Source organism: Drosophila arizonae, chromosome X, assembly GCF_054131065.1.
Source record: "Drosophila arizonae isolate 15081-1271.41 chromosome X, UAZ_ARI_1.0, whole genome shotgun sequence".
Lineage (NCBI taxonomy): Eukaryota > Metazoa > Arthropoda > Insecta > Diptera > Drosophilidae > Drosophila > Drosophila arizonae.
The window spans coordinates 32,815,456-32,834,472 of record NC_142927.1 but is presented as its reverse complement, the minus strand read 5'-3'; the positions used below and the strand labels follow the sequence as shown (position 1 = coordinate 32,834,472).

General features: G+C 40.1%; 3 protein-coding genes across 9 annotated transcripts in view; all 3 read left to right on the top strand.

Annotated features, from left to right (window-relative positions):
* Positions 1-12,029, top strand: part of Mrgn1 (Mahogunin ring finger 1) — a 30,561-nt gene extending 18,532 nt beyond the window's left edge. For 4 of the 5 annotated variants that reach the window (XM_089474081.1, XM_089474082.1, XM_089474080.1 and 1 more), the window contains exons 2-3: positions 10,823-11,748; positions 11,804-12,029. In XM_089474081.1, the coding sequence (XP_089330207.1) occupies positions 10,857-11,748; positions 11,804-11,973 (1,062 nt within the window). In that variant the 5' untranslated portion in view covers positions 10,823-10,856 and the 3' untranslated portion in view covers positions 11,974-12,029. Of the gene's footprint in view, positions 1-7,768; positions 8,416-10,822; positions 11,749-11,803 lie in introns of those variants that run through there. The other variant, XM_089474083.1, reaches the window with a different exon arrangement.
* On the top strand, positions 11,936-15,193 carry LOC149268202 (uncharacterized). 2 transcript variants are annotated; one of them, XM_089474091.1, is made up of 3 exons: positions 11,936-12,076; positions 13,940-14,865; positions 14,921-15,193. In XM_089474091.1, exons 2-3 carry the CDS (start codon positions 13,974-13,976, stop codon positions 15,088-15,090), a joined length of 1,062 nt encoding a protein of 353 aa, XP_089330217.1. In that variant the 5' UTR covers positions 11,936-12,076; positions 13,940-13,973; the 3' UTR covers positions 15,091-15,193. The 2 variants fall into 2 exon arrangements, with proteins under 2 accessions (XP_089330217.1, XP_089330219.1); XM_089474093.1 differs by lacking the exon at positions 11,936-12,076 and adding an exon at positions 12,133-12,726.
* Positions 15,053-18,264, top strand: LOC149268201 (uncharacterized). 2 transcript variants are annotated; one of them, XM_089474094.1, is made up of 3 exons: positions 15,053-15,193; positions 17,058-17,983; positions 18,039-18,264. In XM_089474094.1, exons 2-3 carry the CDS (start codon positions 17,092-17,094, stop codon positions 18,206-18,208), a joined length of 1,062 nt encoding a protein of 353 aa, XP_089330220.1. In that variant the 5' UTR covers positions 15,053-15,193; positions 17,058-17,091; the 3' UTR covers positions 18,209-18,264. The 2 variants fall into 2 exon arrangements, with proteins under 2 accessions (XP_089330220.1, XP_089330221.1); XM_089474095.1 differs by lacking the exon at positions 15,053-15,193 and adding an exon at positions 15,250-15,843.
* Positions 18,265-19,017: the final 753 nt, after the last annotated feature.

Genomic DNA, 19,017 nt, shown 5'->3' with positions numbered 1-19,017 from the left:
CACAAAAAAAGTTATTAATCAATTAAGTTCTCATAGTAAGCGCTCACTGCCACCCATGCGTGTTTATGCTTGTGTGTGTATATGTATGTAATTGTTTGTGTATGTGTGTGTGTGTGTGTGTGTGTGTGTGTGTGTGTGTGTGTGTGTGTGTGTGCGTGTTTCTTGTGTAAGCTGATAGACGCGAAAAATTATTGAAGTAGCTATTACTCCAAGGGTTCAGGGGATCTCGTAGTCGAGCAGTCTCGACTAGAGCTTTCTTACTTGTTTTTTTTTTTTTTTTATACTCATTCACGAAAGTGAATCAGTATATTGGTTTTGTGCAATGTCCGTCTTGCTGTCCGTCCGTCTGTCCGTCTGTCCGTCCGTCCGTCTGTCCGTCTGTCCGTATGAACGCAATCTATTTCGGCGCTATTGAAGCTAGAGACTTGAAATTTGGAACACATACTCGTGTATATCTCTGATTTATAAAGTGTTAAAATTTTCCCGATCCGTCCTCTAGGGGCGTGGCAAATCGGAAAATGCATTTTCCGATATACCAGAAATCATGTTTGTTGAAGAGCTAGAAAGCTGAAACTTGGTATGTAGGTCCGCGTTGACCACCCAAGATCACGAGCTATGGCGGATATATCTACGCCCATTGGGGGCGTGGCAAATCGGATAAAACTGTATCTCCTAAAGTTGTAAACCTAGAATGCTGAAATTTCGCACGTCAGCTAATGGTATGATTCTATAAAGTCTGAAGATAAATTATAAGTCTACGCCCGTTGGGGGCGTGGCAAATCGGACCTGAAGATATAGTGATTTTTTAAATTCTCCTATATTTTGGACACTATTGATGGCAGAGACCTCAAATTTTGTATATATACTCGGACTGATCACCCAAGACCAAAAAGTTTTGTCGGATGTATGTCCGCCCACAGGGGGCGTGGCAAACCGCAAAAGTTTATATCTCCTAAAGTATAATAGCTAAAAGCTTCAAATTTGGATAGTTGACTTACTGGTAGCCTCCTCTATCGATTCCCCAAAAATAATTTTTACGCCTCTTTAGGGGCGTGGCATATCGAAAAATACCCTGTAATTTTCACATTTTTTTAGGGTAAGCATTCAAACTTTGCAGTTAGGGTAACGTTATCTCTTTCTAAAAACTGACCAAAAATGAGGTGTCTACGCCCAGTTGGGGCGTGGCAAATCGGAAAAACCTGTATATTCTACAGTATTAGAACGAAACTTAACTACTAAATTGTTGATGGGATGTGAATGAGTATTCCGCAGTCGGTAACGCCCGACTGCAACGTTCTTACTTGTTTTTTTTTTATATTCATTTATTGACAAAATTATAACAAATTGCAAGTTGCGTGGTGGCTAGGATAGCGCGCGGTGCTTGCGGGACGGCCGTAAAGCATTGCTTCGCAAGCACTATGCGCTACCTTAGCCTGGGACAGCTCGTCTTCTCGATCGCTCGACTCTGCGGAGCTCCATCATCACCGTGGCCGCGAAGGTGCTTCCAAGCTTCCTCCGATTCCAGCATGGCGTTGACTAAGTTGTCCGCTCTGATGGAGCGGCCCACTGCCTCTTCCAGACGACGCCTCTCCTCCAGGAACCGTCCACATTCGAAAAGAATGTGGTTGGCGTCTTCCACATGCCCTCGCTCGCACCAGGGGCACTCGTCAGATTCCTCGTGGCCAAAGCGCTTCAAATAGCTCCGAAAGCATCCATGACCCGAGAGGATCTGCGTAAGGTAGAAGTTAACCTCGCCATGTTTGCGGTTAACCCATGGTTCAAGCTCCGGGATGAGCTTGTGCGTCCACCGCCCTTTAGCTGAGCTATTCCACCTTCTTTGCCATCGTGCGATGCTGTTCGCCCTGACAGCGTTGAGTCGCGTAGGCCCGTGCGAATTCCGCTCCACGGCTTCGGCGACCAAATACTCCAGTGGCACCATACCGGCTATGACGAGCGCCGCGTCATCGGAGATAGTCCTGAAAGCGCAGCTGACTCTGATTGCGCTCAGCCTGTAGATCGCGCAAATGCCTCGTCTGTAGCTCGGCGTTGCCATCGCTCTTGCCCATATTGGCCCAGCATAGAGGATGACAGACCTAATGACGCTCATTAGGAGGAGACGTCGTTGCTGTTTAGGTCCCCGCGTGTTAAGCATGATTCTCGAGAGAGCTCTACAAGAATCAGCTGCCTTTTTATGCACATATTCTAAGTGCTCGCGGAAAGTTAATCTTGTGTCTATCATGACACCAAGATATCTTATCGCCCTCTTGGACGCAATGGTGACGCTGCCGATTTTTATATTGGCAGTTTCCACTCTTTTGCGACTGCTGACTAGTACAACTTCGGTCTTGTGTGCCGCAAGCTCGAGCCCAGCTCCTGTCAACCAGCTTCGTATGCGATTGATACTTTCGCTGCACATATCCTCTGTATCTTTGAGCTCCTTTCCTATGGCTACGACAGCTACATCATCAGCAAAGCCAATGGTGTGCGCGCCTGCTGGTAGTTCCAAGCGCAGTACGCCGTCGTACATGATGTTCCATAGGAGAGGCCCCAGCACTGAGCCTTGGGGTACTCCAGCTGACACTGTATGAGTTTGGGGACCCTCACTCGTGTTGTATACCAGTGTTCTTCCTCTGAAGTAGCTCTTTATTATCTCTCTTAGATATTTAGGGATATTATATTGGGACAGCGCATTCAGTATCATATCCCAACTAGCTGTGTTGAAGGCATTCCTTACATCCAGGGTCGCGATGATGCAGTATTCCTTCGTCCCGTGCCTCCATCTGGTGCCTTGAATAGCGGAAGTGGCCAGACCGACAACTTTGTTAAGCGCGTCCGTTGTTGACCGGGCCTTCCGGAATCCAAATTGGTTTGGTGACAGGCCTCCGGCGCTTGCAATCGCAGTCTCCAGCCTAGAGCAGATCAGTTTCTCAAACACCTTTCCCATGGTGTCTAAGAGACAGATCGGTCTGTACGAAGATGGCTCATCTAGTGGTTTGCCAGCCTTGGGTAGCAATACCAGATTCTGGGCTTTCCATTTTGCCGGGAACGTCTCTTGGATCAGGCATTCATTAAATAATTCGGCGAACGTACTTGGGTGCAAGGCGAGGGCTAGCTTTAGCGCACGATTTGGGATCCCGTCCGGCCCTGGAGCTGTGTTGGTTCTAAGGCCTCGGAGAACTACTGATATTTCTTCCTCTGTAACTAAAACAATTTCAGTGCTCGTTGAGCCCTGATCAGCAGACTCGGAATCAGGGGCGTGAATGGAGCTTAAACTTTCTGGAAAGAGTGTTTCCACAATCGATTTAAGCTCCAGACGATCCGTAGGCTGCACCTGTCTACCTGCGTATAGTCTTTTAACTACTATCTTATATGCCCTGCCCCAAGGGTCATATTCGGCTGAGTCGCACAACTGTAAAAAACATTCTCGAATGGCCTTCTTCAGCTGTCTTCTAGCTGCCTGGTAAGCTAACTGTTTCTCAAAAAACGTTGACCTACCGCGAGCCCGTTGGTAGCTTCTTCTCGCCTGGATGCATTTGCGTATTCCACCAATACGTAGGCTCATGTTGTCGCGTGAACTGCTTGCGACGTAACATGCTGCTATTGCAGGCACTCTGTATTTGGGCTACCATTTGGCATGCTCTGGCCTCAGCATTACCAATTGTACCCGGAGACTGAATGGCCTCTGAAAAGACCGCGGGATCAAAAGTATCTAGCCGATACGACTCCCTCCACAATGTTGACGCCCTGGCAGGTGGCTCACCTATTGTGAACAGAAGTGCCGTATGATCGCTGCCTGTATAGCTATCGCAATGGCTCCATGTTGCTCCCCGAAAGAGGGATGAAGTGACAAAAGTAATGTCGATAACAGACCCGTATCCCGCCCGACTGAAGGTGTACTCATGGCCAGTGTTGAGCAGTGCAACATCTAGTGTCGCGAAGATCTCCAGTAGTATACGACCTCTGGCATTTGTTGAGGGACTACCCCATTCTAGCGCCCAGGAGTTAAAATCTCCAGCTATGATGGCCTTCCGACCCCTAGCATCCTCGGCAAGCTCGTCGAGCACCGTCGTGAATTCACTGAGCTGCATGCTGGGGGCCAGATAGCAACTGTAAAGCCATAAGCTACCATATCGGCCACGTACGAACCCATTGAATGACTTAACATTCGAAAGTACGTTCGTTGAGTTGCCGCATACCCACAACGCAGCTTTGCTTTGTGTGTGTGTGTGTGTGTATGTATGCCTGTGTGTGCCTGCGTGTGTGTGTGTGTGCGTGTTTCTTGTGTAAGCTGAAAGACGCAAAAAATTATTGAAATAGCTAACACTCCAAGGGTTCAGGGGATCTCGTAATCGAGCAGTCTCGACTAGAGCTTTCTTACTTGTTATACCCTGAACCCATTTTCAATGGGAAATCAGGGTATAATGGTTTTGTTGAAATGTATGTAACAGGCAGAAGGAGGCGTGGCAGACCCCACAAAGTATATATATTCTTGATCAGGGCGACGAGCTGAGTTGATTTGGCCCTGTCCGTCTGTCCGTCTGTCCGTCTGTATGAACACGTCGATTTCAGAAGATATAAGAGCTAGAGACTTCAAATTTTTTTTTAAAATGTCCGTAATTACAGCGCGCATATCAAGTTTATCATTAAAAATCGATAACTCGAAAACCAGTTATAAAATTATATCTTCTACACCTTTATTGCTAGAGTCTCCAAATTTTTAATGTATGCTTATATGCAATTTATACAATTTCGGTTTTTGTTAAAATGTACCCCCACCTCAAAATTCACTCCTCACCCTCACTTTTGTAAAAAGCGTATTTCAAATACTAGAGACTTGTGCTTTGGCAATTACATGCATATTCATGTTATAATCATAATCTGAAAGTGAAGATCGTACGTCCATAAAAAAAGTTATTAAACAATTAAGTTCTCATAGTAAGCGCACACTGCAGCCCATGTGTGTTTATGCGTGGGTGCTTATGTGTGTATGTGTTTGTGTATGTGTGTGTATGTATTTGTGTATGTGTATGTGTATGTGTGTGTGTGTATGCGTGTGTGTGTGTATGTGTGTCTGTATGCGTGTGTGTGTATGTATACCTGTGTGTGCGTACGTGCGTGTGTGTGTGTGTGTGTGCGTGTTTCTTGTGTAAGCTGAAAGACGCGAAAAATTATTGAAATATCTATTGCTCCAAGGGTTCAGGGGATCTCGTAGTCGAGCAGTCTCGACTAGAGCTTTTTTACTTGTTTTATATGGTTTTGTGCGAGGGCAGTATTACTATTAATAAAAATGCCGCGTCCTAGAAGATCTAATCTTTCCCGGCGGACCCATAATGCAATTAGGCAACGGAATATCGCGAGTCAATTATCTGACGAAGAGCGAGAAATCGCCCGAGAAAGGCGCCGCGTTAGTACCCAGCAAAGAAGGGGCTTAATTCGTGGCCTCAATCTAGAAAATGCGTGTTTTTCTCATGGTCAATTGTACGTGGCATGCTCACGTGTTGGCAAACTATCCGCATTATTTGTTCTTGCACCCGACCAAAAAACGAAGAATGTCGTTTACCACAAGGTGCTTGAATGAAAATCCGATTAATAAATTAATCAGAGTGTATCCCAACCTGAACAACATAGCTTTCAACAATTTTTTACCTAGAAATAATATAGAGGGCAATGCAACGTTTGCCGGGCCAGCTAGTTTTTAATAAGTTAAAATTGTTGAAATGAAGTTAAATATAAAAACCCCTTCAATTCGTATTTTGATTTCTTACACCCCGTTAAATGAAAACCTCGGTAAACCGAAAACCTCTATAATTCGTAAAAAATTCGATTCCTTTGCCATTACGAATTATCGAGACTCGACTATATTTGCTCTCAATTACTTGAACTGTCAATAATTAAAAGAATTGATAGCATTGGATGGATCCCGTTGCTTATTTGAATACTCGCAATGTTTCTCTCTTTGCGGATAGCTTTCACTCTGTCATGTTATCGCTTTGCAGATCGCTGCGATATATATATATATATATATATATATATATATATATATATATATATATATATATATATATATATATATATATATATACACTACGCGTCATTAGGTTAGCGCCCCCCTTTACACTCAACCTCAAAGCTAAATAAAATCTAAACCATCAGAGCTCCATCTTTGAATTTTTTTTACATTATACTCCATTTATTTATCTTTAAAATACAAAAAGAATGGCTACTGTAACAATAAAGATTATTTTTAAATAATTTTTGTTGTAAAATGTACAAAAAAAATGTAACAAAAATTTGGTCATCAGATTAGCGGCCCCTGCGCTAAGTTCAATTTATTTAAGTTAATGACCAAAAATAACACCTGTTTTTTAGCTATTATTATTTTTAAGTAATATTAGTAGTGCGTAGTGCCGTTTTTTGTTTGAAATTACTTCAAAAATTCGATTAGAAATGGAATTATAAAGTTGTTCAATATTATTCAAGGATATGGTTGACCAAGCGTGTTCAGTACCTTCGATTAACTCTGTCTTTGTACTATAATGCTTTCCGGACTCATATACTTTCCTGACCAACCATACCCAGACGTTTCCAATGATATTAAGGTCGAGTGAGTATGGTGGCCATTCCATGAGGTCAAGTTTTTGGCCCTGAATCCAGGACTTCACGGATCAGGCGATCTAAATTAGAGCTTTATCATGCTGGAAAATCTAATGCCGGTTTTCAGACAGGTTATAGAAATGCGGAACAGCAGTTTTAAACACGGTGTTATAGTCCTATGTGTTCATGCGCGATGTCAAAAATTGAAGCTTACAAGCGCTGTAGTGAGATATTGCACCCTACATCAATGCCACACCACCCCCCCGCCGCAACGGCTTGGAAACCGTTCCAAATAATGTTCTTCTATGAGTAGATCATGGATATAATAATTATAGCCATCAGTTCCTTCCAAATTCAATTTTTCTCATCAGAAAAGACAACATGCTGCCATTGGGTAGACCACGTCATGTTCGCCCGGACAAAATTAATGCGTATTTCTTTTCTCAGCATATCGACTGGTGTCTTTTTTTATACCCTGAACCCATTGAAAATGGGAAATCAGGGTATAATGGTTTTGTTGAAATGTATGTAACAGGGAGAAGGAGGCGTGGCAGACCCCACAAAGTATATATATTCTTGATCAGGGTGACGAGCTGAGTTGATTTGGCCCTGTCCGTCTGTCTGTCCGTCTGTCCGTCTGTCCGTCTGTCCGTCCGTCCGTCTGTCCGTCTGTCCGTCTGTCCGTCTGTCCGTATGTATGAACGCGTCGATTTCAGAAGATATAAGAGCTAGAGACTTCAAATTTCTTTTAAAATGTCCGTAATTACAGCGCGCATATCAAGTTTATCATTAAAAATCGATAACTCATCCCGATCTTTTTTTATCGATAAAAAACCTTATCGAAAACCAGTTATAAAATTATATCTTCTACACCTTTATTGCTAGAGTCTCCAAATTTTTAATGTATGCTTATATGCAATTTATACAATTTCGGTTTTTGTTAAAATGTACCCCCCACCCTTAAATTCACCCCCTCACCCTCACTTTTGTAAAAAGCGTATTTCAAATACTAGAGACTTGTGCTTTGGCAATTACATGCATATTCATGTTATAATCATAATCTGAAAGTTTCATGAAGATCGTACGTCCATAAAAAAAGTTATTAAACAATTAAGTTCTCATAGTAAGCGCACACTGCAGCCCATGCGTGTTTATGCGTGGGTGCTTGTGTGTGTATGTGTTTGTGTATGTGTGTGTATGTGTGTGTGTGTATGCGTTTGTGTGAGTATGCGTTTGTGTGAGTATGCGTGTGTGTTTGTGTATGTGTGTCTGTATGCGTGTGTGTGTATGTGTGCCTGTGTGTGCGTACGTGCCTGTCTGTGTGTGTGTGTGCGTGTTTCTTGTGTAAGCTAAAAGTCGCGAAAAATTATTGAAATATCTATTGCTCCAAGGGTTCAGGGGATCTCGTAGTCGAGCAGTCTCGACTAGAGCTTTCTTACTTGTTTTACATTCTGTTTTTTTAAGTAATTAACTTTCTTAATTGCTCTTTGGACCGTTGATAAGCTCGTCTTAACACTGATTTTACACCTAATCTTGGTGGTCGATTCGTGGGAATTGGAAGCTTCCCGAACTAATTCTCTTCTATTTCCTTCTGAGATCGCTTGATTATTGCCGCTTATATAGTTTTTTTTCCATAGTTTTCCCTATTTGTAAGAAAATTGCCACTTAATTTTCTGTTTTATCCTGTTTTTTCAGCAATTTTATGGTTGCATAGTCTAGATTCAAAGTATGCCTCAATCTTTGACTTTCAACCAAAGATAAAACTGTTTCTTTACTCATACTATAAATATATTGAATACTTTGAGCTCCACAAAAAATTTGGTGAGTGTAATTGCCAAAATAAGCAAGATAATTACAATTGCATTTGGGGGCGCTAATCTGATGACGCAAAATAAGTGCACACATTTTTTTGCGAAAATGGAGAAGAATAGAAAAAAAACATAACGGGTTTTCACTCGCGCTTTTTTTTTGGTATGAGAGACATCTCATATGATGATAATGAAATAAAAGAAAACCAAGAAGTTGCGTGCAATAGGGAAAGAGAAAATCGTAAAAGAAAATGAGTGTAAGCGGGGGCGCTAACCTGATGACGCGAAGTGTATATATGTATATATTAACTTAAATAAATTGAATTTATGTATATATATATATATCGCCCCCTGCGATAAATTCAATTTATTTAAGTTAACGACCAAAAATAACACCTGTATTTGAAGTTATTATTATTTTTAAGTAATATTTGTAGTGCGTAGTGCCGTTTTGTATTTGAAATTACTTCAAAAAATCGATTAGGAATGGAATTATAAAGCTGTTCAATATAATTCAAGGACATGGTTGACCAAGCGTGTTCAATACTTTCGATTAACTCTGTCTTTGTACTATAATGCTTTCCGGACTCATATACTTTCCTGACCAGCCACCCCCAGACGTTTTCAATGATATTAAGGTCGAGTGAGTATGGTGGCCATTCCATGAGGTCAAGTTTTTGGCCCTGAATCCAGGACTTCACGGATCAGGCGATCTAAATTAGAGCTTTATCATGCTGGAAAATCTAATGCCGGTTTTCAGACAGGTTATAAAAATGCGGAACAGCAGTTTTAAACACGGACTATGAGTCCTATGCGCGATGTCAATAATTGAAGCTTGTAAGTGCCGTAGCTACCTACCACCAATGCCACACCACCACGCCGCCGCCACGGCTTGGCAGCCATTGGGTAGACCACGTCATGTTCGCCCGGGCAAAATTAATGCGTATTTCTTTTGTCACTGGTGTATTTTTTTTAATTCTGTCTCTTTAAGTAATTAACTTTCTTAATTACTCTTTGGATCGTTGATAAGCTCGTCTTAGCTATTGCCAATTAGTTTTCTGTTTTTTCCTGTTTTTTCAACAATTTTATGGTAGCATGTCCAGATTCAAAGTATGCCTCAATCTTTGATTTTCAACCAAAGATAAAACTGTTTCTTTACTCATACTATAAATATATTGAATACTTTGAGCTTCACAGAAAATTTGGTGAGTGTAATTGCCCAAATAAGCAAGACAATTACAATTGCATTTGGGGGCGCTAATCTGATGACGCAAAATAAGTGCACGCATTCTTTGCGAAAATAAAGAAGAATAGAAAATAAAACATAACGGGTTTTCACTCGCGCTTTTTTTTTTTGGTATGAGAGACATCCCATGATGATAATGAAATCAAAACAAAAACTGAGAAGTTGCGTGCAATAAGCAAAGAGAAAAACGTAAAAGAAAGTGAGTGTAACCTAACCTGATGATGCGCAGTGTATATCTACCATAGCTTGTTGGACTTAGGTGGTCAACCCGCGTATATATACAAAATTTCAGGTCTCTAGCATCAATAGTGCCTAAAATATAGAAGAATTCGAAAAATCACTATATCTTCGGGTCCGATTTGCCACGCCCCTAATGGGCGTAGATATATAATTTTTCCACCCATTTTTTTAGAATCGAAACATCAGCTTACGTGCAAAATTTCAGCATTCTAGGTTTACAACTTTAGGAGATAAAGTTTTATTCGATTTGCCACGCCCACAATGGGCGGAGATATATCCGCCATACCTCGTGGGTGGTCGACGCGGACCTATATACCAAATTTCAGCTTCCTAGCTCAACTAACATGATTTCTGATTGCATTTTCCGATTTGCCACGTCCCTAGTGGGCGGATCGGGAAAATTTTACCACTTTAAAAATCGGAGATATTCACGAGTATGTGTTCCAAATTTCAAGTCTCTAGCTTCAGTAGCGCCGAAATAGACTGCGTTCATACGTACAGACGGACGGACAGCATGACGGACATTGCACAAAACCAATATACTCATTTCACTTTCGTGAATGAGTATAACAATTTGTTCTGTGTGTCCGGTCTATGTGTTGTCTATTTAGTGGCGTAATTGAATTCATAGGGAGGACATGTGGATGTGTGTGACGAATACATAGATTTTGTAATTTATAAATTTTGGATACTAGAGCTTTGTTAATTTTAACGATCGCCATTTGCTATAGCGAAATTTAGGAGTAAAATAGTGGTCGGTTCCGGTTCAAAAATACATATTGTTGATGTGGCCCACTTTTGTGTTCGAGCTAATAAAACCACTTTATATTTCCATTTTCAACGTTTTATTCAGACCTTTATGCATGATATGTGTATATGCAAATACATATTTAAGCTACGACTAATAAATTTTTATTTTTAAATATTTCTATAGAAAAAGTGACCATGATATTATAGACAGTATTTCGATGGCCGCTTCAACGTTGACAAGTGATGACATAAAATCCAGTTCGCCCATTAAATCAGGTAGTCAACGCCGGCCAAAGAGCAAAAAGAATGTTTCTACGTGCACCACCACCAATGAAGTGGGTACGCTTACTAACACTACTGGAGATAGCTCCATTCTTTCAGTGATGGAAATAGAAAGTAATTTAAAAAAATCTCCGACTACCTGCCCTTCTCCCAAGACACTTCGTTCATCTTCTGAAAAACAGGATGTGCATATAATCAACGAACGCAATGGTCTAAATTACCAGAAGAGTAACGCTGCAAAGCAGGATGAAGATGAAGATAGTGAGAGCGAAAAGCTGTCACCATTACTATCGTCAGAGACACATAGCAAGAATAGTTCAAATAAGTCGGTGAAGCTAGTATTGGATGGTCTCGACAATAGTGATAACGAGGATATGGTAGCAAACGACGCTGTTAATGATACCGCAGTCAGCGTTAATATTGATGGTGATGATGATATTTCGACGAAGCACAATGCACATGGGTTGGATCGTACCGATACTAATGGGCCACTGAAAGATCCAGGTCTATTGGCAACCAACTTGAGTGCTGAGGATTCTGATTACTATACACCTGATGACATTCAAAGCAATATACTTAGTCCATTGTATTCTTCAGAGCGAGTAAAGAGCGGTGATTCCTTGTGTTGTAGCTGCGCTGCTTTGAATCATGGTAATTGCGATATGAATGTACTTAATGCTACTGGGATAGGTTTTAACGCAATGGTGAAAATAAATCAAAATCTAAAAAAAAAATCTACTTCCGCGGGTAATATTGTTGGCCCTAAATCTGCAGCTCCTGCTAGTACTGGAGTTGATTTAAAGAGCAATAATATAAGCTCACTTCCTGGTAAGCTATTAAAACATGTCTACCCATATATCTATAATACAGTATAAATTTACAGATATGTTGGACAGCCCAGTAAGTGGTAATTCAGCGTCTACGCGCAGCTCTAGTGACAGCTACTCATCGAGCTCATCAACCAAGCAGCTGCTCAGCTCTAATACAACCACAGCAGCTGCTAATATTATTGTCGATGATAAAAGTTCACTGCAGAATGCAGTTAATGTTTAAAAATATATTATATATATAAATAAATAAAGCCCTTAGTCTCGGTTCAAGAGCATTAATTATTTGTAGTATTGCTTAACACCATTATTTAAAACAACAATGAAAGGTACCATAATATATGTAGTTATAAAAATACATTTTATATTGGCCATTTTTTATTTTAATGGAAATAAAACCAGTTATTGAGGGAGCATTTATAATGAAAATTGTTGTCGATCACATTTCTCTTCGCTTTAAATTTTCATTTCATGTTTGGCTCCTCTATAAACTAAACCAAAACAAATAAGAAGGTTACACTTGGGCGTACCAACTACAGAATACTCAGTCACATCCCATAAGGAATTTAGTTGCTAGTAACAAAACCATTATACCTTGATTTCCCATTTTCAATGGGTTCAGGGTATACAAATAGAGCATAGAGGCATTTTGTTGAAATGTGGACCATCTCGGCCGAGCACATGAAGCGAAATGATTGTGCTTTCGTATATTTTCGTAGCTCAAACCTAAAAGTGAGGAGTCGAGCAAATACGAAGTTGTCTGGGGTGCTAACGCTCGAAAAAAAGTGTGCAAAATGCTTCACACTACTTGTCCGGTTTATGTGTTCTATGGTTAGTGGTTCAAGTCAGATGCCAGAATAGCCAATAGCATGTCCAGATTCAAAGTATGCCTCAATCTTTGATTTTCAACCAAAGATAAAACTGTTTCTTTACTCATACTATAAATATATTGAATACTTTGAGCTTCACAGAAAATTTGGTGAGTGTAATTGCCCAAATAAGCAAGACAATTACAATTGCATTTGGGGGCGCTAATCTGATGACGCAAAATAAGTGCACGCATTCTTTGCGAAAATAAAGAAGAATAGAAAATAAAACATAACGGGTTTTCACTCGCGCTTTTTTTTTGGTATGAGAGACATCTCATGATGATAATGAAATCAAAACAAAAACTGAGAAGTTGCGTGCAATAAGCAAAGAGAAAAACGTAAAAGAAAGTGAGTGTAACCTAACCTGATGATGCGCAGTGTATATCTACCATAGCTTGTTGGACTTAGGTGGTCAACCCGCGTATATATACAAAATTTCAGGTCTCTAGCATCAATAGTGCCTAAAATATAGAAGAATTCGAAAAATCACTATATCTTCGGGTCCGATTTGCCACGCCCCTAATGGGCGTAGATATATAATTTTTCCACCCATTTTTTTAGAATCGAAACATCAGCTTACGTGCAAAATTTCAGCATTCTAGGTTTACAACTTTAGGAGATAAAGTTTTATTCGATTTGCCACGCCCACAATGGGCGGAGATATATCCGCCATAGCTCGTGGGTGGTCGACGCGGACCTATATACCAAATTTCAGCTTCCTAGCTCAACTAACATGATTTCTGATTGCATTTTCCGATTTGCCACGCCCCTAGTGGGCGGATCGGGAAAATTTTACCACTTTAAAAATCGGAGATATTCACGAGTATGTGTTCCAAATTTCAAGTCTCTAGCTTCAGTAGCGCCGAAATAGACTGCGTTCATACGTACAGACGGACGGACAGCATGACGGACATTGCACAAAACCAATATACTCATTTCACTTTCGTGAATGAGTATAACAATTTGTTCTGTGTGTCCGGTCTATGTGTTGTCTATTTAGTGGCGTAATTGAATTCATAGGGAGGACATGTGGATGTGTGTGACGAATACATAGATTTTGTAATTTATAAATTTTGGATACTAGAGCTTTGTTAATTTTAACGATCGCCATTTGCTATAGCGAAATTTAGGAGTAAAATAGTGGTCGGTTCCGGTTCAAAAATACATATTGTTGATGTGGCCCACTTTTGTGTTCGAGCTAATAAAACCACTTTATATTTCCATTTTCAACGTTTTATTCAGACCTTTATGCATGATATGTGTATATGCAAATACATATTTAAGCTACGACTAATAAATTTTTATTTTTAAATATTTCTATAGAAAAAGTGACCATGATATTATAGACAGTATTTCGATGGCCGCTTCAACGTTGACAAGTGATGACATAAAATCCAGTTCGCCCATTAAATCAGGTAGTCAACGCCGGCCAAAGAGCAAAAAGAATGTTTCTACGTGCACCACCACCAATGAAGTGGGTACGCTTACTAACACTACTGGAGATAGCTCCATTCTTTCAGTGATGGAAATAGAAAGTAATTTAAAAAAATCTCCGACTACCTGCCCTTCTCCCAAGACACTTCGTTCATCTTCTGAAAAACAGGATGTGCATATAATCAACGAACGCAATGGTCTAAATTACCAGAAGAGTAACGCTGCAAAGCAGGATGAAGATGAAGATAGTGAGAGCGAAAAGCTGTCACCATTACTATCGTCAGAGACACATAGCAAGAATAGTTCAAATAAGTCGGTGAAGCTAGTATTGGATGGTCTCGACAATAGTGATAACGAGGATATGGTAGCAAACGACGCTGTTAATGATACCGCAGTCAGCGTTAATATTGATGGTGATGATGATATTTCGACGAAGCACAATGCACATGGGTTGGATCGTACCGATACTAATGGGCCACTGAAAGATCCAGGTCTATTGGCAACCAACTTGAGTGCTGAGGATTCTGATTACTATACACCTGATGACATTCAAAGCAATATACTTAGTCCGTTGTATTCTTCAGAGCGAGTAAAGAGCGGTGATTCCTTGTGTTGTAGCTGCGCTGCTTTGAATCATGGTAATTGCGATATGAATGTACTTAATGCTACTGGGATAGGTTTTAACGCAATGGTGAAAATAAATAAAAATCTAACAAAAAAATCTACTTCCGCGGGTAATATTGTTGGCCCTAAATCTGCAGCTCCTGCTAGTACTGGAGTTGATTTAAAGAGCAATAATATAAGCTCACTTCCTGGTAAGCTATTAAAACATGTCTACCCATATATCTATAATACAGTATAAATTTACAGATATGTTGGACAGCCCAGTAAGTGGTAATTCAGCGTCTACGCGCAGCTCTAGTGACAGCTACTCATCGAGCTCATCAACCAAGCAGCTGCTCAGCTCTAATACAACCACAGCAGCTGCTAATATTATTGTCGATGATAAAAGTTCACTGCAGAATGCAGTTAATGTTTAAAAATATATTATATATATAAATAAATAAAGCCCTTAGTCTCGGTTCAAGAGCATTAATTATTTGTAGTATTGCTTAACACCATTATTTAAAACAACAATGAAAGGTACCATAATATATGTAGTTATAAAAATACATTTTATATTGGCCATTTTTTATTTTAATGGAAATAAAACCAGTTATTGAGGGAGCATTTATAATGAAAATTGTTGTCGATCACATTTCTCTTCGCTTTAAATTTTCATTTCATGTTTGGCTCCTCTATAAACTAAACCAAAACAAATAAGAAGGTTACACTTGGGCGTACCAACTACAGAATACTCAGTCACATCCCATAAGGAATTTAGTTGCTAGTAACAAAACCATTATACCTTGATTTCCCATTTTCAATGGGTTCAGGGTATACAAATAGAGCATAGAGGCATTTTGTTGAAATGTGGACCATCTCGGCCGAGCACATGAAGCGAAATGATTGTGCTTTCGTATATTTTCGTAGCTCAAACCTAAAAGTGAGGAGTCGAGCAAATACGAAGTTGTCTGGGGTGCTAACGCTCGAAAAAAAGTGTGCAAAATGCTTCACACTACTTGTCCGGTTTATGTGTTCTATGGTTAGTGGTTCAAGTCAGATGCCAGAATAGCCAATAGCATGTCCAGATTCAAAGTATGCCTCAATCTTTGATTTTCAACCAAAGATAAAACTGTTTCTTTACTCATACTATAAATATATTGAATACTTTGAGCTTCACAGAAAATTTGGTGAGTGTAATTGCCCAAATAAGCAAGACAATTACAATTGCATTTGGGGGCGCTAATCTGATGACGCAAAATAAGTGCACGCATTCTTTGCGAAAATAAAGAAGAATAGAAAATAAAACATAACGGGTTTTCACTCGCGCTTTTTTTTTGGTATGAGAGACATCTCATGATGATAATGAAATCAAAACAAAAACTGAGAAGTTGCGTGCAATAAGCAAAGAGAAAAACGTAAAAGAAAGTGAGTGTAACCTAACCTGATGATGCGCAGTGTATATCTACCATAGCTTGTTGGACTTAGGTGGTCAACCCGCGTATATATACAAAATTTCAGGTCTCTAGCATCAATAGTGCCTAAAATATAGAAGAATTCGAAAAATCACTATATCTTCGGGTCCGATTTGCCACGCCCCTAATGGGCGTAGATATATAATTTTTCCACCCATTTTTTTTAGAATCGAAACATCAGCTTACGTGCAAAATTTCAGCATTCTAGGTTTACAACTTTAGGAGATAAAGTTTTATTCGATTTGCCACGCCCACAATGGGCGGAGATATATCCGCCATAGCTCGTGGGTGGTCGACGCGGACCTATATACCAAATTTCAGCTTCCTAGCTCAACTAACATGATTTCTGATTGCATTTTCCGATTTGCCACGCCCCTAGTGGGCGGATCGGGAAAATTTTACCACTTTAAAAATCGGAGATATTCACGAGTATGTGTTCCAAATTTCAAGTCTCTAGCTTCAGTAGCGCCGAAATAGACTGCGTTCATACGTACAGACGGACGGACAGCATGACGGACATTGCACAAAACCAATATACTCATTTCACTTTCGTGAATGAGTATAACAATTTGTTCTGTGTGTCCGGTCTATGTGTTGTCTATTTAGTGGCGTAATTGAATTCATAGGGAGGACATGTGGATGTGTGTGACGAATACATAGATTTTGTAATTTATAAATTTTGGATACTAGAGCTTTGTTAATTTTAACGATCGCCATTTGCTATAGCGAAATTTAGGAGTAAAATAGTGGTCGGTTCCGGTTCAAAAATACATATTGTTGATGTGGCCCACTTTTGTGTTCGAGCTAATAAACCCACTTTATATTTCCATTTTCAACGTTTTATTCAGACCTTTATGCATGATATGTGTATATGCAAATACATATTTAAGCTACGACTAATAAATTTTTATTTTTAAATATTTCTATAGAAAAAGTGACCATGATATTATAGACAGTATTTCGATGGCCGCTTCAACGTTGACAAGTGATGACATAAAATCCAGTTCGCCCATTAAATCAGGTAGTCAACGCCGGCCAAAGAGCAAAAAGAATGTTTCTACGTGCACCACCACCAATGAAGTGGGTACGCTTACTAACACTACTGGAGATAGCTCCATTCTTTCAGTGATGGAAATAGAAAGTAATTTAAAAAAATCTCCGACTACCTGCCCTTCTCCCAAGACACTTCGTTCATCTTCTGAAAAACAGGATGTGCATATAATCAACGAACGCAATGGTCTAAATTACCAGAAGAGTAACGCTGCAAAGCAGGATGAAGATGAAGATAGTGAGAGCGAAAAGCTGTCACCATTACTATCGTCAGAGACACATAGCAAGAATAGTTCAAATAAGTCGGTGAAGCTAGTATTGGATGGTCTCGACAATAGTGATAACGAGGATATGGTAGCAAACGACGCTGTTAATGATACCGCAGTCAGCGTTAATATTGATGGTGATGATGATATTTCGACGAAGCACAATGCACATGGGTTGGATCGTACCGATACTAATGGGCCACTGAAAGATCCAGGTCTATTGGCAACCAACTTGAGTGCTGAGGATTCTGATTACTATACACCTGATGACATTCAAAGCAATATACTTAGTCCGTTGTATTCTTCAGAGCGAGTAAAGAGCGGTGATTCCTTGTGTTGTAGCTGCGCTGCTTTGAATCATGGTAATTGCGATATGAATGTACTTAATGCTACTGGGATAGGTTTTAACGCAATGGTGAAAATAAATAAAAATCTAACAAAAAAATCTACTTCCGCGGGTAATATTGTTGGCCCTAAATCTGCAGCTCCTGCTAGTACTGGAGTTGATTTAAAGAGCAATAATATAAGCTCACTTCCTGGTAAGCTATTAAAACATGTCTACCCATATATCTATAATACAGTATAAATTTACAGATATGTTGGACAGCCCAGTAAGTGGTAATTCAGCGTCTACGCGCAGCTCTAGTGACAGCTACTCATCGAGCTCATCAACCAAGCAGCTGCTCAGCTCTAATACAACCACAGCAGCTGCTAATATTATTGTCGATGATAAAAGTTCACTGCAGAATGCAGTTAATGTTTAAAAATATATTATATATATAAATAAATAAAGCCCTTAGTCTCGGTTCAAGAGCATTAATTATTTGTAGTATTGCTTAACACCATTATTTAAAACAACAATGAAAGGTACCATAATAATTTTAATTTTAATTTTAATTTTAATGGAAATAAAACCAGTTATTGAGGGAGCATTTATAATGAAAATTGTTGTCGAGCACATTTCTCTTCGCTTTAAATTTTCATTTCACACGCCCAAATACAGTGTGCCTGCAATAGCAGCATGTTACGTCGCAAGCAGTTCACGCGACAACATGAGCCTACGTATTGGTGGAATACGCAAATAGGTGACATTCGTCGCAAATGCATCCAGGCGAGAAGAAGCTACCAACGGGCTCGCGGTAGGTCAACGTTTTTTGAGAAACAGTTAGCTTACCAGGCAGCTAGAAGACAGCTGAAGAAGGCCATTCGGGCAAGCAAAAGAGAATGTTTTTTACAGTTGTGCGACTCAGCCGAATATGACCCTTGGGGCAGGGCATATAAGATAATAGTTAAAAGACTATACGCAGGTAGACAGGTGCAGCCTACGGATCGTCTGGAGCTTAAATCGATTGTGGAAACGCCAGAAAGTTTAAGCTCCATTCACGCCCCTGAGTCCGAGTCTGCTGATCAGGGCTCAACGAGCACTGAAATTGTTTTAGTTACAGAGGAAGAAATATCAGTAGTTCTCCGAGGTCTTAGAACCAACACAGCTCCAGGGCCGGACGGGATCCCAAATCGTGCGCTAAAGCTAGCCCTCGCCTTGCACCCAAGTACGTTCGCCGAATTATTTAAT